The following is a 24,786-nucleotide window of genomic DNA, read 5'->3' as shown; positions in this document are numbered from 1 at the left end:
ATTTAATTTGATACCACATACCCAACATACCAAAAGTGACAGGGCGAGCGAGTCGACCCAAACAGAAAATCCAAAACGCCGCGGAGGAGGGAGCGACCGCCGCACAGTGCGATATCGCCGTATTAATCCGTACCCTCTCCCATCTACGTCCATGGCGCCCGCGTGCCTCAAAGCCCTCCAGCAGCGGATCGAGCCCCGGCTCCCGCGCCGCCTCCGCGCAGTGCCCCTGCCCGCCTTGGCCCTCATCAGTCTGCTCATTCTCATCAACCTGGTCGTGTGGGCCGTCGTCGGCGTCGTCCTGCGCTTCTACCCGGGCCTCACCGGCACCGCCGTCCTGGCCTACACCCTCGGCCTGCGCCACGCCCTCGATGCCGACCACATCAGCGCCATCGACCTCATGACGCGCCGCCTCATTGCCTCGGGCCAGCGCCCCGTCGCCGTCGGCACGTTCTTTAGCCTGGGCCACTCGACGATTGTGGTCATTACGTGCGTTGTCGTGGCGGCCACGTCGGGCGCGCTGCGCGACCGCTTCAACGGCTTTGAGCGCGTGGGCAACATCATCGGCACCAGCGTGTCGGCGGCGGTGCTGCTGATTCTGTGTGCGGGCAATGCGTGGGTGCTGTGGCGGCTGGTGCGCGGGCTGCGGGCGGAGCTGCAAAAGGACGCGCGGTGGCGGGAGCACCGGGCGCACCGGGAGCGCCGTGATCGACAGCTTGGCAGCGAGGACGACGAAGAGGGGGCCGTCCCCGGCGGATCACCCGAGCCACTCGCGCCCTACCGGGACAATGTGGAGGTTGGTGTGGATGCGGATGCGGATGCCGTAGCCGAGGCAGACATGCATGAACGCGACCGCGTCCACAGCCTCGCTGGCGAGCACCGACCGGCCGGTCCCCATGCGGTTGCCGCGGCCACGGCCCCCGACGCCATGGCCCACTCCGCCGCGCACCTCAAGCTCGAGGGCGGCGGCTTCCTGGTGCGCGTCTTCCGCCGGCTGTTTGTCCTCATCGACCGCCCCTGGAAGATGTACCCGCTCGGCGTGCTCTTTGGCCTCGGGTTCGACACCAGCTCCGAGGTCGCCCTCATTGGCATCGCCAGCATCCAGGGCGCCAAGGGCACCAGCCTGTGGCTGATCCTCCTCTTCCCCGCGCTCTTTACCGCCGGCATGTGCATGCTCGACACGACGGACGGCGCCCTCATGATGGCCCTGTACACGTCCAAGACGTTTTCGCGCGACACCGTGGCCATTCTCTACTACTCGATTGTCTTGACCGGCATCACCATTGTCGTCGCCGCCTTCATCGGCTTCGTCCAGCTCTTTACCCTCATCGGCAACGTCGCCGACCCGCCGCCCTCGGGGCCCTTCTGGGACGGCGTCGGCGCCATTGGCGACCACTTTGACATTGTCGGCGGCAGCATCTGCGGGCTGTTTGTGCTGGCTGGCGTCGGGTCCGTGCTCGTCTACAAGCCGTGGCGCCGGCGGACGGACCGGCGGTTGGCGGCACGGGCAGCACAGGCGGCGCGGCCGTCGCAAGACGAGCGACAGGCGGCCACTGTCGTCACGGCGTCGGACCCGGCCGCCGTCGAAGCCGCACCCGATCTGGCAGCCGAATCCTCTGGCAAGCCCGGCAGCAAGCCCGGCAGCAAGCCCGGCAGCAAGGCGCCACAGCTCGTTGCTGCAGTTGAGATCACGGGGGAGTCGAGCGACCAGTAAGAGAGTTGAACGGAAACCACCGGTGAGAAAGACATGGAGAGCGAGATGAAAACCAAAACAACCCACTAGATATACCCTATAAAACGGTCAAACAAGCGAGGCGATATATACCACGTACATATACTACACTACATTATATACTGAAATGAAGGAAAGTCTAAATGGAATCTAGTTGAAATAGATGTAGCGGCGAACAGGAGTTACAATTTATTGGACAAGTATATTGATCCCACTGCCGTCTTCGGCAAGTTAGGCGTCCCCGAAAATACAGTGGAGTGTTAAACCGATAGCCGCCTCGTCCTTAGGCCTGCGGTTGCTGCCGCAAGGCTCCAGCAATAAAATAGTGGGGCGCCTGAGCTGCCCAGTGATCGTCGTCGCCAAGTGCACCTTCCTTGCTCGCACATGTCTGTGTCACCCCGCAGCTGCCGTTTTTGCAAGCTCTCAACGACCACAAGGCCACGCAACGGTCACCTGACAACGACCGACGGCAAACAGCGCATCGACTGCATCTGCATCTCTCGTCCACCTGTGCCCTATACCCCGTGCCCCAACCGCTCCCACCCCCCGCCGTCTCCTCGCAGAAAACGTGGCTCCCTTTTGGCGGAACCGCCTCTTCCAGCGCGGTGCTCGAGCCGCCCGCGCACCGCCTGTGTCCTGGAAGCATCCTCACGCCCTGACCCGACAACGGCCTCCAGTGCCTTCTTCGACGCCGGCATTGTCATCGCCATCGCCATCGCCATCGCCATCCACAGAATCGACTGCTTCCTCGCCTTCCTCCATCGTCAGCCACCTCCTCCGCTCCAAGGCCTCGTTCCTCGCCGGCTACCGCGCTGCCCGCAGTACAGCTGCCCTGGGTCCTCCGCCACGCGTTCCTCTCCGCGAGCGCTACGTCCGCTTCCGTCTCGAGACGCTCCCTCGCTACCGCCAGCGCGCGCACACTCGTCTCTACCGGTTTGTGGTGGACCGCGCCGCGCGTCGCCGGCGGCTCCGTGAACAGCAACTGACCGCGCGCCTCCTCCCCCTCGCCATGCAAAACGCGTACAACAACAACGGCAGCGGCAGCGGCAACAACGGCAACGACGGCGCCGCCGAGCGCGGCTCCCGCCGCCGCCGCTTTGCTGCGCTCGCCAACAATGTCTACCGCGCCGGCGTGGCCGCGGCCAGCGAGATCCGCGACCAGTACAACACGTCGCGGGCGGTGCGCGACGGCGACGGCGGATCGGCGACCGGCGACCGGGACGACGACCGGCCGCCCCACATACCCGGCGCGTTCCCCGACGTGTCGTTTGCCACGGGCGGCGATGCCCAGATGGTGCTGTTCCCCATGTACGCAAAGCGGCACGTGCGCAAGTATGGGAAAAGTGTGGCCGCTGGCCCGTGGCACGACGGCGACGGCGACGGCGACGGCGACCGCGAGCGAGGCGACGACACCGACTCGTCCAGCGAGCGCATGCAGGTCGGCCGCCACCCGGACGCGCCGCCCGACTGGCACCAGGCGTTTGCGCGTCTCGAAGACGAAAAGGCCGTCGTGGACGTCAACGTGCACGGCTGGCTGTACCTGGCCAACCGCGGCCCGCTGACGCGCAAGAACCGCATCCTGATAGGCCTGGCCCGCCGGCTGAGTGGCATTCCGGCGCCGAACCAGTGGGCGCCCGTCGCGACGGGACAAGACGCCAGCGTGGCGACGGCCTCGCCGGACGGACACGCGGGATCGGGATCGGGATCGGGCGAAAACGCGCGCGAAACACAAAAGATTATGCGCGCCGCCGAGGCCATTGAGCGCCGCGGCCAGGGCGAGAAGGAGGTCGCCAACCGCGGCGGCTACAGCGAGACGCCCGAGACGGCCGCCAGCTACGACGACGACAGCAGTTCGGACGACGCGGCCGGCCATCGCCACGCACGGATGCCGCACCCACCGGCCCCGGCAGGACCTGGCAAACTGACGCCCAAGTCGTCGTGGCCAATGTCCGGCAGCGGCGGCGGCTCGGCCACGCCCGAGCTGACCGAGGCCGAGCTCGTGGCCGCCAACACGAACCTGCTGGCCCGCCTCGGGCCCTTCCTCACCACGCCCGTCGTCGACCAGCCGGTGACGCTCTTCTTCTACAACGACGCGCAGTCGCAGTCGCGCACCGTCACCACGTCGGACGCCGGCCACTTCTCGACCTGCGCCGCCCTCGATTTTGTGCCCACCCACGTGCGCGTGCTCGTGTCCAGCAGCAACGGCGGCGCCGGTGCCGAGCGGGCCGCTTCCGCTTCGTCCGCCGCCAACATCAGCGCCAACGAGACCGCCCTCGTCAACAGCCTGACCGAGCCGCTGTCCGCCGTCGCCCCCATCGACCTCGTCGAGGACCGCGGCGTCAGCCTCATCAGCGACATTGACGACACCATCAAGGCCTCCAACATTGCGCTCGGGACGCGCGAGATCTTCCGCAACACCTTTGTCAAGGAGCTGGCCGGCATGGCCGTCGAGGGCACCCGCGCGTGGTACACGAGCCTGCACGACCTCGGCGTCCAGTTCCACTACTGCTCCAACAGCCCCTGGCAGCTGTTCCCCATGCTGACCACCTTCTTCAAGCAGGCCGGCCTGCCCCGGGGGCCGCTGCACCTCAAGCAGTACAGCGGCATGCTGCAGGGCATTTTCGAGCCCGTCGCGGAGCGCAAGCGCGGCACCCTCGAGAAGATTCTGCGCGACTTCCCGCACCGCCGCTTTCTGCTGGTCGGCGACAGCGGCGAGGCCGATCTCGAGGTCTACACGGACCTTGTCCTCGCCCACCCCGGCCGCGTCCTGGCGATTTTCATCCGCGACGTCACCACGCCCGAGCAGCCGGGCTACTTTGATGCCACGCGGACGCCCGCCCCGAGCATAGCAGGAGACAGCAGTCGCCGGCCTGCTCTGCCCCCACGCATGGCCACGGCACCACCGAAACCGGCACCGGCACCGGCACCGGAACCGGAAGCACAAGGCCCTGTGATGGGCACACTGATTGACTTTGACGACGATCCTCCGTCGACCACCACCACCAGCACCGACACCGGCAACGCCCTCCCGTCTACGATTCCGCCCCTCTCTGCGTCGTCGTCCTCTGCCTCTCTCCATACGACTGGGCGAAAACCGCTGCCGCCGCCACGGCCGTCCAAGCCGCTCGCTCTGCGCAGCTCCATGGCCGCGTCGACCACGCCGAACGCCGCTGCCGCACCGCCTGCGTCTGCCCAGGCACCCTCGCCCACGACGTCCACCGCGCCCGCCTCGCGCCTTGTCCCTCCGCCGCCGCCGCCTCGCAAACCCGTCGGCTCGGCCAGCAGCACTGCCAACAACAGCGGACGCAGCAGTCCGCGCGTGCCCTCGGACGCCGACGATGGGCCGCCGCCGCCGCCGCCGCCACGGCGTGTGCGCACGGCCGACTATGACCGCTCTGATCGGCCGGACCAACCTGCACGACAGCAGTCGCTGCCGCCCAACAAAAAGGTCGACATGTGGCGCCGCCGGCTGGCCCATGCGCAGGATATGCTGGGCCCGCAGGGCGTGGCTCTCTATACGTGGCGCCGGGGCCAGGATGTGGCCGTGGAGGCCGTTGGCATTGTGAAGCAGGCCCTGAAGGAGGGTTGACGCCAGTGCGGCCCCATGCATCCATACATGTATTCATACGTTACTTTGTCACTCCGAATTCTCCTCGTTTAGTCACTCGTCTCCCATGTAGAAGCATCCCAGCCACAAAAGCAATAGCGAAATGATGGTCACGCAGGTACACGATTGAAAATGGTCTATGATCCGTATGGTAGTATTTTATGAAAACGAAAAACAACACTCAGTTTGGACGCCAACCTCTTAATGAAAACAAAATGATAGATGCAATGCAATGACAAAATCAATCCAAAAAGTACGTAGCCTCGCCACCAAGACGTCACCGCTTGCCGCCACGGCTTCCACCACGACCACCACGGCCGCCGCCGCGCGAGGCCTTGGGACCCTTGGCGCCGCGGGCACCCGTGGCCGGTTTGACCACACGGGCCGCCGCCGGCTTGGCCACAGGCTTGGCTGCAGGCTTTCCAACAGGCTTGCTTCCCGGCTTGCTTCCCGGCTTGCTCAGGGCCTTCTTCTCCTGCTTGAGCTTCTTGCCGCCCATGCCCGCCAGCCGGTCCGCCTTGTTGTCCAGCTTCTTCATGTCCTTGTTGCTCAGCTTGCCGCCGACGCGCTTGCTCTTGAGCTTGTCGCGCAGGCGCTCGACGCTCTCCTGCTGCTTCGCGTCGGACAGGGGTCCGGCGCCGTCCATGCCGGTCCGCCGCGCGGCCGCCTTCTTGGCCTCCTTCTCGCGCGGCGTCTCGAACCACGTCTTCTTGGGCCGCGCCAGGATCTCGTCCTTGTGCTTCAGCAGGTTCTCGCCGCGCGTCACCTCCATCTCCGCCACGGCCAGCTTGCGCGCCTCGCGCTCCTCCTCGATGATCGCGGCGATGTCGTCCTCGAGGGCCTCAATCTTGGCCTGCCACGCGTCGGCGGCGGCCGGGTCGACGGACCGGCTCTTGATGACAAACTGGGTCGACGACGGGGCGCCGCCGTCGCCCGTCCCGCCCGTCCCGCCCGTCCCGCCTGTCTCGCCCTTGCGCATGGCCTTGGTGGCGGCGCGCACAAACTTGCGGTCGGCCTCGGCGACGAGCGTGACGGCGACGCCGCGGTGGCCCGCGCGCGCGGTGCGGCCGATGCGGTGGATGTAGTCGTCGAGGGTCTTGGGCACTTCGTAGTTGATGACGGTCTGGACGCCCTTGATGTCGAGGCCGCGCGAGGCCAGGTCGGACGCGAGCAGAAACGACACGGCGCCGCGCCGGAACGACTCGAGGCTGGCCGACCGCTCCGCCTGCTTGATGTTGCCGTGCAGCTCTTCGCAGGTCAGGCCCAGCAGCCCAAACACGACGCGCGCCTCGTGGATGTAGCGCTTCTCCCGGAAAAACACAATGGTGTGGTCGCGGTAGAGCGTCGTGCAGAGGTGCAGCAGGTAGCCGAGGCGCGCGTCCTCGCGGCCCGCGCGCAGGCGCACAAACTCCTGCGTCAGCGTGCCGGCCGTGCGCGAGCCGCCGTCGGCCACGACGCGCACCGGCCGCAGCATGCCGACGCGGATCAGCTGGTCGACGGGCGCCGTCATGGTCGCCGAGAAGAGCATCGTCTGGCGCGAGCGCGGCAAGAACTTGACAATCTCGTTGAGCTCGTCCGCGAAGCCGTCCTGCAGCATGCGGTCGGCCTCGTCGAGCACGAGAATCTCCGTCGCGTCGACCGCAAAGCCCGGCGTGTTGCGCATGTGGTCGATGAAGCGACCGGGCGTGCCAATCACAATGTCCGGGCGCGCGCGCAGCTTGGGCTCCGTGGCCTTGAACGACGTGCCGCCGACCGCCAGCACCATGGTAATGGACGTGAACTGGGCCAGCTTGACGGCGACCGCGTGGCACTGCACGGCCAGCTCGCGCGTCGGCGTCAGGATGACGACGCGCGTCTTGGGCACCTTGCTCGGACGGTACAGCAGCCGCTCCAGAATGGGCAGCAGGAACGCAGCCGTCTTGCCGGAACCGGTGACGGCCTGGCCGACCACGTCCTTTCCGCCGACGGCAAAGGGCATCGTCTTGGCCTGGATCTTGGTCGGCCGCCGGAAGCCGGCCGCGGCGACGGCCCGCAGGATGGGCCGCGAGAAGATGCGCATCGACTCAAAGGTGGGCACGGACGCCAGCGAGTTGCCGTCCTCGCCCTCCTCGTCCGAGTCGCCGTCGTTTCTGCTGCCATTTTTGCCCGTTTTGCCCTGTTTGCCCTTCTTAACCTTGAGCTTCTCCTTCTCGCCGTCCGCGAAAAAGGCCTTTTGGCGCGCCGACTCTTCGGCGTCCTCGTCGCTGGATGCGTCGCTGTCGCTCTCCGCGTCGTGGTCGTCGGGGTGGCCAATGGGCGTGGCCACGGAGTCGCTGTCCGAGGCAGCCTCGCCGTCGTCCGAATCGGCGTGCTCTTCGTCCATATCGGCCCCCATGTCGTCGTCGGCCCCAATCTCTGCACCCTCGTCGTCCTCGTCCGAATCGGCGCCCATGCCGAAACCGTCGTCGGCAAGCAGCTCGTCGTCGTCGAGATCAAGGTCTTGGTCCTCGTTGCCATTGTCCTCCTCGTCATCGCTCTCCTCCTCCTCGTCATCGGTTTCCTCGTCACCTTTGGCCTTCTTTCTGCCCTTGCTGGCCTTGCCGTTTGTCGTCTTGGCCTGGCCCTCGCCGGCCTCGGCCTCTCGCTTCTCCCGCCGGCGCTGGATGATCGCGCTCAGGTCCACCATCCGCTCTGCACCAATCCACTCCATGTCCGCCTTTGTCTGCTCCTCCTCCGCCTCCTCCTCGCCGTTTCCATTGCCCGCGCCGCCGAGTCCGCCGAACCCAAAGTCGTCGCCGTCCCACACAAAGTCCGGATTCATGTGCTGCCGCTTGTGTGCCGGGAGACCGTCGTCCTCGCTGTCCGACTGCTCGTCGGAGATGTCCTCGTCATCTTCAATCGTGCGCCCGTAGATAGGCTCGGCCTTTCTTTTGGAAGGCATTGCGGGAGGGTATGGGATTGGGATTGGTGCAAGTCGAAGGGCAGAGGCAGTATGGGGTGGTTGTCGGCTGCTCTTGTTGTTTTTGCGGGGCGGTGTCAAAGAAAAATTGGCCAAAAGTTGAAGTTCCCAAAACTTTTTTTTCTGCCGTACAAAATAATTAGGCGGTGAGCCAATCGTACTGGTTACAGTGTCTCCACTTTTTATCACCACGAGTTGGCAACGCCAACGGTCAACAACCTCAACATACGACATACTTCTGTACAGCATTAGATCTGTACCCAATTACGACGTGAGTTTACCGGACAATTAACGTATTGTATACAATTCACGATTGTTCTTGTTTGTCATCTGCCTACTTTGATGCATTGTTCTGAGTAAAAAGGCGTGCTCTACCTCGATATTGCCTTTTGTCACTTTGAAACGAAACAGATGCAAAAGAACAACAAAGCCAGCACGCGCGCCCATGCCATGCTCCCTCCCTAGAGGATAATCCGCCATTGTGCCTGGCGGTGGCGAATGGCGGCACCGAAGCGCAGCAGCAGCAGGGCACCTATGGCGATGATAGCGACAAAAATGCCGGCCTGCGCGCCGAAACAGGCCGCGTATCCGACATCGGCGACCCAGGGCACGATGCCGTACAGAAAGCCAAAGGCGACGACGTTCTTGGTTCCGTTGACGAGCATGAGGGCGTCCGCGTTGACCGGCAGCAGACAGTCCGAGACATAGGCCATGGTGATGGTGGGCACGGCCGTCAGGGCAAAGGAGACCATGCCGTAGCCAAAGAAGAGGCTGGTCCAGTGCAGGCTCTGCTGGACGCCGAAGCCGAACAGCAGGCAGCCGGCGCCGGTGACGACGGCCGGGAGCACCAGCAAGACCAGGCGGCTCTCTGGCTCAAAGACGCCGCCGCGCCGTCGCAAACGCCAGTCGCAGTAGTGGTCGACGAGGCCGCCGCCGGCCCAGCCGCCCAGCAGGTTGCCGAGGAGGCCGGGGATGTTGATGAGGCCGTTGACGGAGGGCGACCAGTTGTACGGCGGGGCCTGCAGGACAAACGAGTTCAAGATGTTGACGGCGACGGTGAGGACGAGGGCGACGGCGTAGCCCAAAAAGGCAAACACAACACAGGGGTACGCGAACATGGGAAAGGGGCGGGCGAACATGCGCAGCAGGGACGTGCCGGGGGTGATGCCGGACCACGGGTGGGCTTCCTGGAGCCACGTCTTCTTGGGGACGGCCGGGGCCGCCGACGACGCGGTCAACGTCAAAATCGTCGCCGGGGCGACACCCACCGACGGAGACGTCTTTTCACCGCCACCACCACCGACACTGACACGGGTGTGGACGTCGTCCACGCTCGCGCCGGCGCCGATTTTCTGGTCGGCGTCGCGCAGGTACCGCGTCTCCGGCACGAAAAACAGGACGGCCAGAAAGTTGAGACACGTCAAGATCGCCGCGATCCATTTGTGCCACCGCCAGCTCAGCGACGTCACCAGGAACCCGCAGACCAGCGGCCCGACCGTGTTGCCGCCGGCGATGCTGTTCATGTACACGCCCATGCGGCTGCCGCGCTCGTGCAGAAAGTACAAGTCGTTGACGGTGCTGGCCCCGAGCGCCTCGGTCGTGCTGCCCGCCACCGCGCCCACAATGTTGGACCACAGCAGCGAGTCGAACGTCGCGGCCTGCGCGCCCCAGATGTACGCGGCGCACAGCAGCGCCGACGCAAACACAAAGACGGGCCGCTTGCCGGTGTAGTTGGCGAGGGGCACCCAGACATAGTTGAAGACGCCCAGCACCAGAATCGGCCACAGCAGCAGCGCGCTGGTCTCGGTCATGGTCTTGTCAAACTCGAGCGACAAGATGTAAAACGCCGGGGCCAGGCCGCCAATGGCGTAGTTGGTCAAGAAGGTAAACGCGCAGACAGACCCAAAGGCCGCGTGCTTCTTCCAGGGCGGCCAGCGGAGCGGGTCGTTTGGGTCCGTGGGCGACGGCCGCGGGACGAGGACCAAGTCGTCGGTCGATGTGGACGGCGATGCGGACGGCGATGCAGCGTCATGACGGTGGTGGTGATGGACCTGTCGGAGCTGGACCGTGCCGTCGGTGCGGTCGAGCTCGCGGAGTGTGTGGAGAGGCATGTTGACTGTGGCCAGAAGGAGAGAGTTGGCTCCACAGAGAAGGCAGAAAATAAAAAATAAAAATACCGTCAAAAGGGTGGCGACTCGCTCTCCTTTTGTGTATTGTCTCTCGTCGACGTAGCTCGGTCTTTACGTCCTTACATTCGTGGTGACGACATGATGTGTCTTTACTTGCTGTTTCCCACACACCGAAAAATGAGACACGACGTGGATCTCCAAAGCCCTAGGCCAGCCGACGCCGCCACGAGGACAAAAGGGCAACACAGACAAAGGTTCTTGTTATCGTGCTCAGCTCAATTTGCGGCCTTTCTTCCCAAAGTGACGGACGTCCGGCAGTGATTCAGCCGCAGGAGAGCACTTTATTTTGGGCCACTACCGATGAGGCCAGAGAATTTCTTGTGCACGGCCGTCTTTCGATTGTTCTTTTCAACGCTCTTCTGGGATTCGATACATAACCAAGGCCAATCGCACACGGTATTTGTGCGTTTCAACGTGGATTTACAGTTCTGTTTCTGTCCTCAAATAGTTTCGCTTGGCTGTATGGTTACATAGGCGCCTCGATAGCAATGAGCTCTGTCCTACCGCCTCATCGGAGACCCGAAATAAGGTGTGGCATGTGGTCAGGCTATACACGGATGGCGTCGATGAAGACAGCGATCGCAGAATTGCACAATGAACACAATCACAAGAGTCACGGACAGAAACCACACTCCCACACAGTAAATGACCGAGTACTAGGATGACGGTGCTGTGAAGAAGGGCTGATCGTTCTATTTTTTTTAAAAAAAAATAAAAGAAAGTAAATGAAAAGAAGAAGAAAACAAACAATTCGACAACCACGGATACCAATCTCCTTCGAGTTCGATCACAAGAAAAGTATTGCTTTATTCCGCTTCTTTCGAGACCCACTCAATGCAGCCTTGCGCAGGCATCCTTCACGATATGGCTCTAAATGATACAGTAAATACGAGGACAAGAAAGGAGAACGCCATCTAGTCCTAATCAGGTGCACCCGAATTCCGTTGAAGTGCGTTAAAAAGCATTCCAACCTCGACGTACGACGTCCGGAAAGTCAATAGGAACGTAGAGCTTGTAAACATTCAAATGGCTTGCGGTCTCCTCGTACTTTCTCCGTTCTATTCAAAGAGAAGGCCCCGTGATCTGATGCAACGCCTGAAAAATATGCATCGACATTGTGTGCCTGTAGAGCCTCCACCAGGCAGCAGAGGCGGGACACTCGATACTCCACCTACACTGCGGCAGTGTTTTCAACCACACGACGTGACTTGCAGAGAGAAACAAATAAGAAGAAAGTACAGCGAGGGATCGAAGAGAAACGTTCACTGTCGAAGCTGCACGAAAAGTGGCGGTTTTGTTGCATTTGCAGCAGGCATCCAACGCAATTCGTTGCTCACGTGCATACAAGGATGTGTCGGTATTACTGTCAGCCAACAGAGCCGCATCTGTCCATCATCAATAAGATCCGGTTGAACCTGTCCACCGAAGGAAGGCTCGGGAGTTCTGTAAGTGGTCATTCAATCCATACTCTGCGTCGTCCGCTCAAAAGTAATACTGCAATACTGCCATCGTCTATAGCCTCAAGGCTGGCCGTGACCCACAACTCGCATGCCCCACGGACTTTTCAGCCTTGCAACAAGGATCCTGACAGCACTTGACGTCCATTGCTTATTGTGCAGGGCGACCAACAGCATGCTGAACGAAATGAAAACTACGGTACCTGGCGTTTGGCAGTGCTCTCCAGCGGTCAAATAAACCAATTCAACAGCCTCATTTGACAATTCTGTAATTCTCTCATTACCCTTGGCAAAACGTTGTCATCACTACTACGCCGGGCTTCCGCGTCCATCTACGTTTCTCATCCGCAAGCCCTTTCTGGAAACGTACTTCCGCAGCCACAACAGGCGGACCCCGGGACTGCTGGCCCACCATTTTCGTTTTTCCATAAGTTCCCCCTTTTCGTTCCTGGCGCCTCCGCAGTTTGACGTTGAAGGCTTGCTAAACGCCAACAAAGAAAAGGGCATAAAAACACGGCTCCGACACCGACAGTCGCTCTCTTGGCAGTTTTGCCCCCTTGCCCAAAGACCTTACCTCGCCGCATTCGCAATTTAGGCCGTTTAGGCCTGCAAAAACACGAGAGCAGCCGCTTAGCGCGCAGCGACAAGACGAGAATGGCGACTGTTAAGTCAACGTAGACGGCCCCTAGGACGACCGAAATGCGACCGGCGGGCCCTAGCCGACCGTTGAAGGCACACGACACACAAATATCCAAAGGCTGTGATTGGACAAGACCGTTAGCCTAGACCTCACCGCTGATAACCCAGTATCTAACATTGCCCTTTGTATTCGCAACGCACGTCGCAGAGTTCTGGCTTTTTCTCGTATCAATCCCCAACATCCCGGCTTCTTGCGTTTTTGCCCCCCCAACGCGACCCTTGATCGACAGGGCGGTCTGCTCTGTTGCGTCCCCGTTCTCGCCGTATCTTATTTCCCTCCATTTCTCTTCTACACAGCGCACCAGCTTGGAGGGAAACCAAAACAGCGGTGATATGCGGTCGCCGTCGCGAATACGGCGAAGTCGGAGGGACCAGTGGCCAGGAACAGAAGAGTCAGATTCGGGTTTTCAGCCACCCAACTGTGTCTGTAAAGTACCAGATAGTATTCGCAGACTTGTTTCGTCCCTTTTTTGAGGCCCCTTTTGAGTTGTCTATTAGAGTCTCGTGCTTCATGTGTCCCGCGATGAATGTGAAATGTAAAGTGACGTCCGAAAGTGGATTCTTTCCTGTTTCGGCCCAAATTTGTCTTGTTCACCAAAACCGCCCTTTCCCCGTTCGTCAACAACCAACAGGCAGGAGCAACTGGTGACCGACAAACGAATTGTAGGGATAGCATCGTTCTGTTATGTCGTCTCAATTCACATTAAAGCTGAAAGAGGAAATTTGTGTGCCTGGCAACAGTTGTGCAAAAAAAGGGTCAGCTGGGCATAGGAATAGGCACAGCCGCGGTGCAGCGACATGCGCCTCCGTGGGATGCGCCTGCATGCAGAGACAACTCCATTGTTCTGTCTTTGCTGCCCTTCGCTCCTTCAGCCGCCGTCTTCCACACCTGTTGCTTTTGGTCGTTCTTCTTTCTTTCGTTCTTTCTTCCAATCAACGGGGCAGGGAAAGAGCGGACGTCACCCCGTCTCCCCTTCCACCGCTCTTCTTGGCCTACCTTTTTCCCCCGTTTTCTGTCGGTCGGTGGCCCCACTTACCAGGGGCCCAGGCAGGCCCAGAGCCTGGCCCACACTATTCACCAAGCGCTCCTTCCCCATACTTGCCGCCACAGTGACTTCCCTTTGTGTAAAGATACATGTCTTGTGATGTCTCCCCCGTCCCAAAAGTAGTCGTCTTCGGATTCGCCCCATTCACTCAATCCCTTCACTGCTGCACATAACGACCGTCTCGGAACACCAGCACGACACGGCACTGCCATTCCACCATTACCCGCATAAAAGGATCCGACATTGTATGCAGGCCATTGTTGTTTGTCGTCAGCGGTGTCTTGCATCGTGTTGCCTGGCTGCATCGATGGCTTGTCGTCGCCTGTGTGGCCGCCCTGTTTTTGGACATGGACATGAGCCACTGCCGTTCGGCCAGGCCCATCGACCATAGACATAGACATTTGTCGGAGCAGCCTCACTTTTGATGCACAGCCCGACGAACCGGTGAGTGTCTTCTGGTTCTCTGCATACAACCCCCGTCTACCCCTCTCCGCCCCCAACCCACGTCCAACCATCACAAGCTCGATCAACAGCCTGCATCTCCGCTCTTTCGGCCTTTGTATTGTGCAGTGTTCTCGTTGTCGTGTTGGTGGGTGTTTCTTGCCAGCCCACGCACTTATTGTATCGCTGTATCGTCTTTTGCCACTAGTTCCGGATGGCCCGTTGGTCTTTGTTTTCTTACGCTTGTGTGTTCATATCGTCGTCCCTTTTCGTCGTCTTGTTCCTGACTTGCGGTTTTCGTTTCAACCGTACTTCCGGGTTGAAGACCATCTCGTCTACTGCTGCGGCCGACCGCCGTCCCAAGCCTTCGTCAGTGGAGCCTGCACATTTCGCCTCACACGACCCCGGGCGCCATTTGCCATTCACGTTATTGGCTGCTCCGACCGTTCTCCGTCTTGGCTCTCTTCTGTCCACACCAAGACGCCCCGCCCTCCTGGCGCCTATGTGGTCAAATGTCTCGAAACGTAATCTCCAAATATACGCGGCATCTTTTAGGGGTCCTTTTCTAGCGTCCCATCGACACACACACAAAACGGCTCAAAGGCACAAAAAGGGTCCTGCCACACCTTCTGCCACGCTAACGGCGAGCACTAGCAGCGCCTAACTTTTAGGTTTCGCTTGTCATCATTCATACTGTGCTTTTCATTCCGAATAGCCAACGTCCCTGACCAGCGAGACCGGCCGTTTGCCTTCGTTTTTGTGCCTTCCTGCGACACTTGTTGTGCCCTCTGTCCCTGCACGGAGTACTGGCGACCCCTGACCATTGAATGGCTAGAGCAGGAATGTTAAACGGTGCAGTCTAGTGGTGTTGGCTTTGTCGAGCCTTGTCTGATTTTGCCCATCGTCTGCCGACACTAGTGTTTTGTGTGAAGTGACTCTTGTCCAGCTGGTCAGCCTGCCGATAAGCAACTGGTGCCTTTATCTTTCTTTTGTATTCTGTGGTCGTCTCTCATGCCTTCGTTCTTTTATTTTCTGCTTCTCTGCTCTGTCCTTTTGTTTTATTCACTTCTTTCTTTTCTCACTTTTCTTTCCCATCCCACTATTTTTACGTTCCATACACCTTCCGGTATTCTTTCTCTCTTCGATATTCTTGCTGTTGTTTATCTTCTCTTCCTTCTCTATTCTTCTAACAGCGTTGCTCTCGTTATCTCGATAGCTCTGGTCGTGTGCCACTATTTGTCTGTGCTCTTTTGTTCTTTTGCTCTTTTGTTCTCTATTGTATTTTCATTTCAGAACCTCTTCCTCTCTACCTCCCCCTCCTTGCACACTATCCCTATACACGACCCTCGCAATGTATACACGCAACCGTCGCCTCATACGGGACAACGGCGAGTCGTCCGACTCCGACTCGGACAACGATGTCGAGGTCCAGAAAGCCCGCCGCCGCTGGGCCGCCCGCGGTGCACCTGCTTCCGATACGGCCACCACGGAAAAGAAGAAGAAAAAGAAGAAGCTGCTTCCACAAGAATCCATCGACAAAGTTTGGGAGCGCTTCTCCCAAAAACGCTTCAGCAAAGCCATGACCGTCCTGCCCTTTGCCCCCGTTGCGCCCTCGCCGCTCTCTGAACGCGCCAACGAACTGCTGAGCGTCGGCTACGAGCGCGCCGCCGAGGAGTGCCGCCGCAAAGTCAAAAAGATCATCCAGGAGTGCCGCCGCGTCAACATGCGCTACCGTGATCCGGGCTGGGACATTGACTGGGACCTCAAGATGGCCAAGGGCCACTGCCTCAACAGCCTCGGCAACACTAGCTTCGACGTATCACTCAAAAACATGTTGAGCATCGGCGCCACGGTGCCCAAGGCCGTCAAGCGCGTGCATGAGATCTTTGAGAAGCCGACCTTTATGTCGACCGTAAGCGGCAGCGACGTCAAGCAGGGCGGCCTGGGCGACTGCTGGTTTATTTCGTGTGTCAGCGGCCTGGCCAATGTGCCTGGCGGTCTGCAGCGCACCTGTGTGGCCTACGATACAAGTAAGACCCACACCGACCCCCACGGCGCACTTCCGTGTAGTTGTTCTCCTGATCTTCTCGCACCGCTCACCGCTCACCGCTCGCCGTTTACCGTTTACCGTTCACCGTTCATTCAATCTTGATCGCTAACAATAATTGCAGAAATCGGTATTTATGGATTCGTTTTCTATCGAGGTGCGTTGTCCCCATAAATTGTCTTATCATCCTACTTCTCCACTTCTTCACTTACACTAACATTTGTGTCTTAGACGGCGAGTGGATTTACTCCATCATCGACGACAAACTCTACCTCACCTCTCCCTCGTGGGACTCCCCCAGCTTTCAGCGCGACCTGCTCCAACAAATCGACCAGGACGACATTGAGCGCGTCTACCGCAAAACCTACCAGACCGGCTCCAAGGCCCTCTTCTTTGCCCAGAACAAGGACCAGAACGAGACATGGCTGCCCCTCATGGAAAAGGCCTATGCCAAGGCCCACGGCGACTACGACAGTCTGACGGGCGGCTGGATCGGCGAGGGTCTTGAGGATTTGACGGGTGGCGTCACCACGGAGCTTCTCATGTCTGATATTTTTGACACGGACAGCTTCTGGGACAACGAGTTGAGCCGTGTAAACGAGGAGTTCTTGTTTGGCTGCACCACGGGCCTGCTCGACGGCGGTTACGGTAACCGCGACGGCATCACCGAGGGCCACGCCTACAACATTATGGAGGCCAAGACTCTCAAGAATGGCACCCGTCTTTTGAAGCTGCGCAACCCCTGGGGTAAAGTAAAGGCCGGCACCTGGGAGGGCGCCTGGTCTGACGGTTCCAAGGAGTGGACCACCGAGGCCAAGGAGGAAGTCGGCCACAACTTTGGCAGCGACTCCACATTCTGGATTTCCTATGAGGACTTTATGCTCAAGTTCCAGAATGTCGACCGCACGCGCCTCTTCCGCGACCCAGACTGGCTCTGCTGCCAGCGCTGGATCGGCGTCGACGTGCCCTGGAAGACGAGCTACAACGAAAAGTTCCACATCAAGCTCACCAAGGAGTCGCCCCTCGTCTTGGTCCTCTCCCAGCTCGACTCCCGCTACTTCCACGGCCTCGACGGCCAGTACTACTTCCGACTCCACTTCCGCCTCCACGAGCAGGACCGCCCCGGTGCCGAAGACTACATCGTCCGCTCCCACGGCAATTACCTGATGGATCGTTCTGTGAGTGTCGAACTCCCGTGCATAGAACCCGGCAACTATTCTGTATTTTTGTCGGTGGTTGCCGAGCGCGAGTCCAGGACCCTGTCGGTCGAAGACGTCGTCAAGAACGAGCTTAAGAAACGCGTCGAAAACGAAAAGCTCGCTCAGGTCGGCCAGGCGTACGACCTCGCCCACAGCAAAGCCGCCGCCCACCTCGAAGAACTGGCCAAGCTGCGCAAGAAGTCTGACCAGGTCAAGGCCTCGGACGAGCGCAAGCGCGAGCGCCGCAAGGACTGGGCCAAGCGCCACCTGCTCAAGGACATTCAGAAGCGCCAGCAAAAGAAGAATGACGAAAAGGCCAAGAAACGCGCGGCGGAGAAGGAAGAGGAGCGCAAGAAGAAGGATGCGGAGAAAGCTGCCGAGAAAGCGGCGGAGAAGGCTGCCGAGAAGGCTGCCGAACAAAAGAAGAAAGACAAGGCTGCGGCCGACGAAAAGAAAAAGGCCGAAGAAGCCAAGTCCAAGGACAAAGAGGTCCAGACCGAGGTCAAGGACAAGAAGGACGCCGAGGCGGCTACCGAGACCGTGACGAAGGAGGGCAAGGACATGGCTGCGAAGAAGGATGCCGAAACAACGACTGAGCCTGCCGCTGAGGCCACAAAGGAAGTCACCACAGAGTCCACAGAGACCGCCGTGCAGGCTGAACTTGCTGCGTCCGCTGCTTCCGTTACATCAGCGTCGAACACGGCTGCCACCAACCAGGCCGCCGCTGATGAGGTCATCTCCGTGTCCACGTCCGGTGCCAGCACTCCGCAAAAGACGCCTCTCGACACGCCCAAGAGCGACATCATCACTGAGCCGATGCTTGATGCTGCGGGTGGTGAGCTAGTTCTTGTGCCCCCCGTGACGGAGGCGACGTCGGCCCAGACGAATAATGACGGGGCTGGCGTCAAGACCGATGAAAATTCAAAAGACATGCCCGCCGATACGCCCGCCGGGAAGTCGGACGAAAAGTGCAAGGCCAAATCTGACATGAAAGACGAGGCTATACCAGAGGAGAAATCACAGACGACGGCTGTAAAGTCAGATGAGAAATTAGAAGGGAAGACTGACAAAATTGCGGGTGACAAGGCCGATTCCAAGCCCGAAGAAAAGCCGGCGAAGAAGGGCAAGGACAACGACGGCAAGAAGAAGGCAGGAAAGGGCAAGGGGAAGAAGGCCGACAAGAGCGGAGACGAGTCTTCCGCGTCTAAATCGTCCTCTTCCGGTTCAGAAGGCTCATCCTCTGGATCCGCTTCAGGTTCCGCTTCTGATGTCAAGAAGCCCAAGGCGCTCAGAAAGGCCTCCCCCCCGCCACCTCCGCCACCACATCCAGCTGTCATAGACGACTCGTCCGATAGTCCTCTCGAAGACTGGGAGGAGTGGTACTCAAGCGACGACCTGTCCACCAAGGCCTCTCGAGCCGCGGCTGCTGCCGCCGCCACTACAACCACCACTGCCGTCGCCAAGGATGACGAGTCCTCCGACGACGAAAAGGACCCGGCGCCGTGGAACGCCATCTGCATCGTGGGCATTCGCGTCTACTCCAAGGACGAGAACCTCGAGCTGCGGGTCGTTATGGAGGGCGGCGACCTGGCCGAGGGCGGCATGGGCGAGCGCGGCGAGCAAGACCTGGACAATGCGCAAGCCAATGCGGGCGGGCAGCGCGTGCGCAAGGATGAGCTGACGTCGTATGAGACAGAGCGAGACGAAAAGGCCAGCAACAAGGACAAGAAGAAGAACAAGGAGTCCAAGGGCAACGAGACAGACGCCACCGAAAAGGCGGTCGATAAGGCCACTGACAAGTCCGACACGACGGTGGACAAAGCGTCTACCGAGAAGGAGGCTGCCATGGACAGCAAGCCCGACGAGACAACTACCGCCCAGTCGGACGAGAAGACGGCGGACGATACGCCCGCCGGCGGTGACACTACCATGCCGGCTACGGACGGCGAGAAGCAGAATGAGGCTACACCCGCCCCCGTTGTCGAAGAAGGCTTTGGCCTTGCCCAGTACAACACCATTGTGCAAAAAGACGACGAGGAGTTCAAGGAGGCTTCGGCCCCGGTCGGTCAGCACCAAGCCTGACGCGCTGCTACCCACTGCCACTGCCACCATGACTGTCGACTGTCGACGACACCATGATGTGGGGTTAACTGGCATTTCAAGGCTGCGTTTATGATGCGTGATGCTCGCTGTGAACGAGCTGCACACCACGACATGTTCAATAGCATGTTATTTATGTCTTCACGCACCAATAGAGAGCGTGTATTCAGCTACATTTTATGTTTTCTATTCTTTTTGGTTTACATTTCTGGATCTCAGAGCCAGCGAACATCATCGCTCACTTCTTTATTGTTTTGAAAAAAAATTGGTACTTTTGGATACCTTCATTTTTTGTCTACTAGCCTCTACTCCATCTTCATTCCGTCTATTTCGTAGAGACTCCCCTTATTGCGCACGAAATAAATTAATTTGAGCAAACTTTGAAAAAGAAACGCCCGAGATTGTCCAATTACCCATTTAGCAGATCAGCAAGAAAAGCTTAGTTGGAAGCGAGGTTGAGGGTTTGCCGAGCCGATGACGGAATTCTAGAACGGCAAATCCTGCCCTCGCAAGCTTTTTATTTCTCCGCTTCTCCGCCTCTCCCGTTCCTCTTGTGTTAATGACGAGTCCAAATACCAACAATTTGGTTGGCCGCCGATGATGGTCTATATATTGGCCGTAGTCGCCCTCAAGATTGTTCATTCATCTCCCCTTCATCTAAGACATCTCAGCCGAGAGTCAACAAGGGCTGTCAAGTAGAAAACGGTAGAAGACGATGACGACGGGGGAGCCCAAATATAGTGTTGCATATATGTCTGCGAGCGGCAGATGCAACGAGATTTGTTCCTCGCCTACACTGTCTCTGGTTTCCCACGCCGAACCCACCTGGGTTGCGTATCTTGTCCTGCGAGGAACGAGGAGCCGAGTGGTCTATTTAAAGATCTGCCTTTAATTTTGACGAGGCCGAGGTGACAGCTGTTCAACAGACGCCTCTTAATACCGGCTCTTGGCACCTTCAGGAGCTTGTCAGTTTTGGTTCAGTGCATCGCTCATCCCGACAGAGGATTTTTCCCATCCGGTCCAAACTCGTCCTCTCGCCCTCGTTGAAAAATGCATCTTCCGCTCGTCTTGGCTGTCGTCGGTGCCGCCGCATCCGCGTCGGCCACGCTCAAGATTACCAGCGCACTGAGCGTGATTGAATACACACCCGAGCTCTGGGCGATCCGGCAGGCCTCGTCAGCCTCGTCCGGGGGCGCGTCGTCGGTTGGGACCATCACCAACGGCGGTGTGGCCAACATTGTGTCGGACACCTCCATCGACCTCGCCGCCAACGCCGAGACCCAGGCCCTGCGCCAGTTTGCCAGCCACAAGAAGCTGCGCATCATCTACACCGTGGCCGAAGTGGCCTACCGCCTGGTGGCGCGGTCTGCGTCCGCCACGACTGTTGCGGACCTCAAAGGGAAACGCATCGGCACCATTCCGGGCACGTCGGCCGCGTACTTTGTCGAGCGGCTGCTGCAGGACGTGGGGGGGCTCGGCCCCAGCGACTACACCGTGGTCAACGGCGGCATTTGCATGGCGGCCCCGTGTGGGGCGGGCACGCTGCCGTATATGCTGGCCCACGGCACCATTGACGCCGCGGGCATGTGGGAGCCGACGATGCAGCTGGTGCTGGACGCGCTCTCGACGGCCGCGGTGCCGCACACCGTGTTCCAGAACGGGTCTGTGTACAGCGAGGTGTTCAATCTGCACAGCACGTCGGACAAACTGGCGGATCCTGCGAAGCGCAAAGAAATTGTGGCGTTCCTGAAGCTGCTGGACAAGGCGGAGGCGCAGTTTGGCGCCGCTGGCGGCCCATCGGACGCGATTGTGTCGCTGGTCGCGTCGTCGGTGTTGGGCCTGGCGGGGAACACGTCCCTGGTCAGGGCGGTCTGGCCGGTGCACACGTGGACGGGCGACCTGCATGCAGACAAGGTGCTGGATGTTCTGGTAAAGGAGGACGCGTGGGTGGCACGGATCGACCGGCGGACCGCGATGAGCCGCGACACATTGTCGACGCTGATCGATGCGAGCGTCTTGGCTGAGGCGAGACAGGGGTAAAATACGTTGTGATGGGCTATTGCTTCCCAGTAAAAAGGTGTTTTCAAAACATCTCGAAAAATTACATCCAATGCATTACATCCTGAGTCTTTCGCTTTTGTTTCTGGGGGAGACGGTTGTTGAAAGGCGCCCAGCGCATCAAAAACAAAAATTAAACAAAATAAGACGTAAAAAAACAAAACCACATTTCCTGACGTCGCGTGCTCGTCACGGCGTCCAAAAATAAAACAAAACGCAGACGTTACAAAACTCAAACAAAAGAGAAAGAACGTGTCCAAAAATGAAGAACGTTTTGCAGAGCCCATGTCCCGTCTGCAGACTACACGATTACTTCCTCGTATGCCACATCCGGAAGTTGCTGCGTGACGAGCCACCATTGATCACAAGGCCGTCCTTGCGCACATCCAGTGTCGCCATGCTCCGACAGACGGCCGAATAGTCGCCAAAGAAGCGGTGCACGCGCACATCGTTGTTGGTCTCGCCCTCGTCGTCGGTCTTTTGTGTCAGGCCGTGGCCCAGGGTGACCACCCAGACGCCTTCAATGTTGACGGCGTGCGAATCGGCGTCCTCGTCGGGCTGGAGGAGCACTGAGTAGATGGAGCCCGTGTACCGCACCGTCGTCTTCTTGTTGGCCACGGGGTCTCGGCAGGGGAACACCCACTTGGTGCCGTTGTGGGAGACGGGGTGCCATGCCGTAATCAAAAGACGGCCAATCGTGACCATGGGGATGCTGCTGACGGGCGTCTTCATCACGGCGGCAACGGTCCGGGGTCCGCGCGGCGTCTGGACACTCATGCCAGCACGAAGCTTGTTGACGCGGATGTACCGGCCGTCAACCAAGGTCACACGGCAGAAACTAGCAAAGCACGGGCCCCTAGAGTTGCGGTAGCGACCCATGCTGACCGAGGAGTAGCTCGGAGGTGCGCCGCCCGGTACATTGGACCGTTGCGTCTTGCTGGGCTCGGGAGGCGGGATGGTGTCAAAGGCCGTGTCCAATGCGTCGCGGCAGGCAATAAAAAGCGGACTGGATGACGCGTAGAGAAGGGGGCCCGGGTCCTTGAACGAGTTGCATTGCTGAGCGGCGTGGGCGCCCTGCAGACTCGGCAAGTAATGCCGGCCCCAGCGGTTGTAGTAGACGAATTGAGACAGAGCCATGCGCACCTGGCCGTTGACGTCAGCCATCAGTGCAGCACAAGCGGGGTCCGCAGCGTGCGCCGTCTCGCCTGCGGGAAGAGACTCTATGAATGCATCGAGCTGTGCGGTTTCAACGATTTTTGCATATGGTGAGTTGATGTGCTCGTCCATCTCGTTCAATGGGCTGAGGGACGAAAGGAATGCGCAAAGCATGGACCGCGAGATGTGGAAAGCAGCATCATGTGGCGACAGCGGGCTGTCCACAATTTCAAAGTCGGAATCGTCCACTTTTTCGTCGGTGTACGGACCATCTGCCAGGTTGCACGATGTCGACGCCCTGTACAGGTCTGTGCTCATTTTTCTGTATTCGAGTTCGGCGTCGATGGGCACTTGGTCGCCAGCATCCGGGCTAAGCGTGTAGCGAAGATAGACATCGCGCGACTGGCCGTATTGGATGTTGCCAACGTCAATGGTGAGCTGCTGTTTCCGTTCCAAAACCGTGGGCTTATGTAAACCGACGGTTTCACCCTGTGTCTGTTCAATCGTCACAGACTGAGGGTACGTCAGGCGCAGGACGGCATCATTTGCGTAGGTCGACTGCATGTTGGCCACGGCATGGACAAACACGGTGCCCTACACACGGTTAGTATCACAATGCAAACACATTTTGGAATCAAATGCCTAGACTCTGAGAGCTTACAATCATGCCGGCGTCGGGGATAAAGGCATAGTTGCCGCCAGTAAACTCGGAAATGGACTTGAGCAGACCAGAGCGCAGGCTGTAGCCGAAGCCAAAGGTATGGATGGGCGCCGGGATGCGGCCAAGGGTGCGCATCTTGGGAATGTAGCCCTGCGGAGGGGACATGAAGTTGGGCAAACCATCGGTCAGGACCATAATAGCAGGCACGCGGCCGGACTTGGTCTTTCCGCCATGAAAGAGGTTGATGCCGGACACAATGCCCTGCCACAGGTTGGTTGCGTTCTCGGGACCCATAGACCTGATCTTGGCATGGGTCTTGTCCTTGTTTTCTTTTGTCATTTGTGTCAGCTCCTGGAGCACTTTGACGCCCGTGGCAAACGTGACAATGCCGAGCCGGTCGCCCTCGTCCAGGGTCTCAAGAATGGTGCGGGAGGCGTGCTTGACCAAGTCGAGCACCGACAGGCCGTTGCGCTCCGGCGTCTCGCCTTCCACCGTGGGTACCGGAGCGTCTTCGCCCATACTGCCGGACACGTCGATGACTAGGACAATGTCACATGGTACATGACGGGGAGGACGGGCTGTCCCAGCGTCGTCCGGTGCTGACGATGCGCCAACAGCAGCAAAATCTGCAGGCTGATTTGGTGGCGTCACCTTGATGAGCATTCCGTCCCCTGTGGGCAGACGGTGAATGGCTACCGAGAGCGGCGAGTCGCCCGCCTTGGGCCGCAGCGGCAGAGTCTGTTCAGTGGCTTCTCCTTGTTCCTCTGCGGCCGCGTCCTTGTGAGACGACAGCAATGGGATATGAACCTGGCAAAGAATTGTGTTAGTTAATTTGATATTGCAAGAGGAGCGTTGGGATGTTGAAAAGTTATACCATTTTGAATTGCAAAGCAGGGAAATGAAAAGGGGTATGTGATAAAAAGCCGTGTGCTTGTGAAGGAAAGAGCGAATGGCAGGCGAACAAAACCTGACGGAAAAAGAGGCGAAGAAAAGGGAAAGAGCGAAGGGCTTCTAGGAGACGGAGGGTGTGCCTCTTTTCAAAGAAGACGAGACCAAGAGAGGGAAGGAACGAGGGGTAACACTGTATGATGGGGGAGTGCTTCGTATCGTAAGAATGGGCTTCTCCCCGTTATGATACAATCATGCAAGATGTCGTTATGGAGATGCCACGAGGAGAAATAGAGCTGCAGACCGTCGGGGCTACCAAAGAAAAGGGCAAAAAGGCCAAGGCGCCACGCAAGGCCAATACAATCTAGCCCCGGAGACTGGGCGTCTGTTGGTGCAGTCTGGAACTGGCAAGGCGGTTGTCAAGGCTGATGAGGTTGAAGAGGCTGACAAAAGTAGTGACAGTTGTAGGTTTCGTATTTTATATCGTGTTCTTTGGTCCAGCGGGCTCAAGATAAGGTAGACTCAGGAGACGATCGTGTGAGAGATGTACAGAGTATGAGAAGAGAAGACGA

General features: G+C 59.1%; 7 protein-coding genes across 7 annotated transcripts; 3 read left to right on the top strand and 4 right to left on the bottom strand.

The window, feature by feature from the left end:
• Window positions 1–151: 151 nt before the first annotated feature.
• Window positions 152–1,711, top strand: SPBR_00523 (high-affinity nickel-transport protein; the record flags this gene model as incomplete). The annotated part of the gene is made up of 1 exon (XM_040758842.1): window positions 152–1,711. One exon carries the CDS (start codon window positions 152–154, stop codon window positions 1,709–1,711), a length of 1,560 nt encoding a protein of 519 aa, XP_040618519.1.
• A 718-nt stretch (window positions 1,712–2,429) lies between these two features.
• Window positions 2,430–5,339, bottom strand: SPBR_00162 (uncharacterized protein; the record flags this gene model as incomplete). The annotated part of the gene is made up of 3 exons (XM_040758482.1): window positions 2,430–4,540; window positions 4,615–5,113; window positions 5,172–5,339. 3 exons carry the CDS (start codon window positions 5,337–5,339, stop codon window positions 2,430–2,432), a joined length of 2,778 nt encoding a protein of 925 aa, XP_040618518.1.
• Window positions 5,340–5,613: 274 nt separating this feature from the next.
• SPBR_00197 (ATP-dependent RNA helicase DDX27) lies at window positions 5,614–8,256 on the bottom strand (the record flags this gene model as incomplete). The annotated part of the gene is made up of 1 exon (XM_040758517.1): window positions 5,614–8,256. One exon carries the CDS (start codon window positions 8,254–8,256, stop codon window positions 5,614–5,616), a length of 2,643 nt encoding a protein of 880 aa, XP_040618517.1.
• A 479-nt stretch (window positions 8,257–8,735) lies between these two features.
• SPBR_00486 (uncharacterized protein) lies at window positions 8,736–10,385 on the bottom strand (the record flags this gene model as incomplete). The annotated part of the gene is made up of 1 exon (XM_040758805.1): window positions 8,736–10,385. The coding sequence occupies one exon, from the start codon at window positions 10,383–10,385 to the stop codon at window positions 8,736–8,738; it is 1,650 nt and encodes a 549-aa protein (XP_040618516.1).
• A 5,072-nt stretch (window positions 10,386–15,457) lies between these two features.
• On the top strand, window positions 15,458–19,434 carry SPBR_00064 (uncharacterized protein; the record flags this gene model as incomplete). Its single annotated transcript, XM_040758384.1, has 3 exons — window positions 15,458–16,136; window positions 16,278–16,310; window positions 16,385–19,434. The coding sequence occupies 3 exons, from the start codon at window positions 15,458–15,460 to the stop codon at window positions 19,432–19,434; spliced, it is 3,762 nt and encodes a 1,253-aa protein (XP_040618515.1).
• A 1,068-nt stretch (window positions 19,435–20,502) lies between these two features.
• On the top strand, window positions 20,503–21,492 carry SPBR_00850 (uncharacterized protein; the record flags this gene model as incomplete). The annotated part of the gene is made up of 1 exon (XM_040759169.1): window positions 20,503–21,492. One exon carries the CDS (start codon window positions 20,503–20,505, stop codon window positions 21,490–21,492), a length of 990 nt encoding a protein of 329 aa, XP_040618514.1.
• Window positions 21,493–21,819: 327 nt separating this feature from the next.
• Window positions 21,820–24,203, bottom strand: SPBR_00251 (von willebrand factor type a domain containing protein; the record flags this gene model as incomplete). The annotated part of the gene is made up of 3 exons (XM_040758570.1): window positions 21,820–23,259; window positions 23,327–24,133; window positions 24,201–24,203. The coding sequence occupies 3 exons, from the start codon at window positions 24,201–24,203 to the stop codon at window positions 21,820–21,822; spliced, it is 2,250 nt and encodes a 749-aa protein (XP_040618513.1).
• Between the last annotated feature and the right edge of the window lie 583 nt (window positions 24,204–24,786).

The sequence above is a fragment of the Sporothrix brasiliensis genome (assembly GCF_000820605.1).
Source record: "Sporothrix brasiliensis 5110 chromosome Unknown Cont19, whole genome shotgun sequence".
Lineage (NCBI taxonomy): Eukaryota > Fungi > Ascomycota > Sordariomycetes > Ophiostomatales > Ophiostomataceae > Sporothrix > Sporothrix brasiliensis.
The sequence above is the reverse complement of the archived record's forward strand: the minus strand, read 5'-3'. Positions and strand labels throughout refer to the sequence as shown.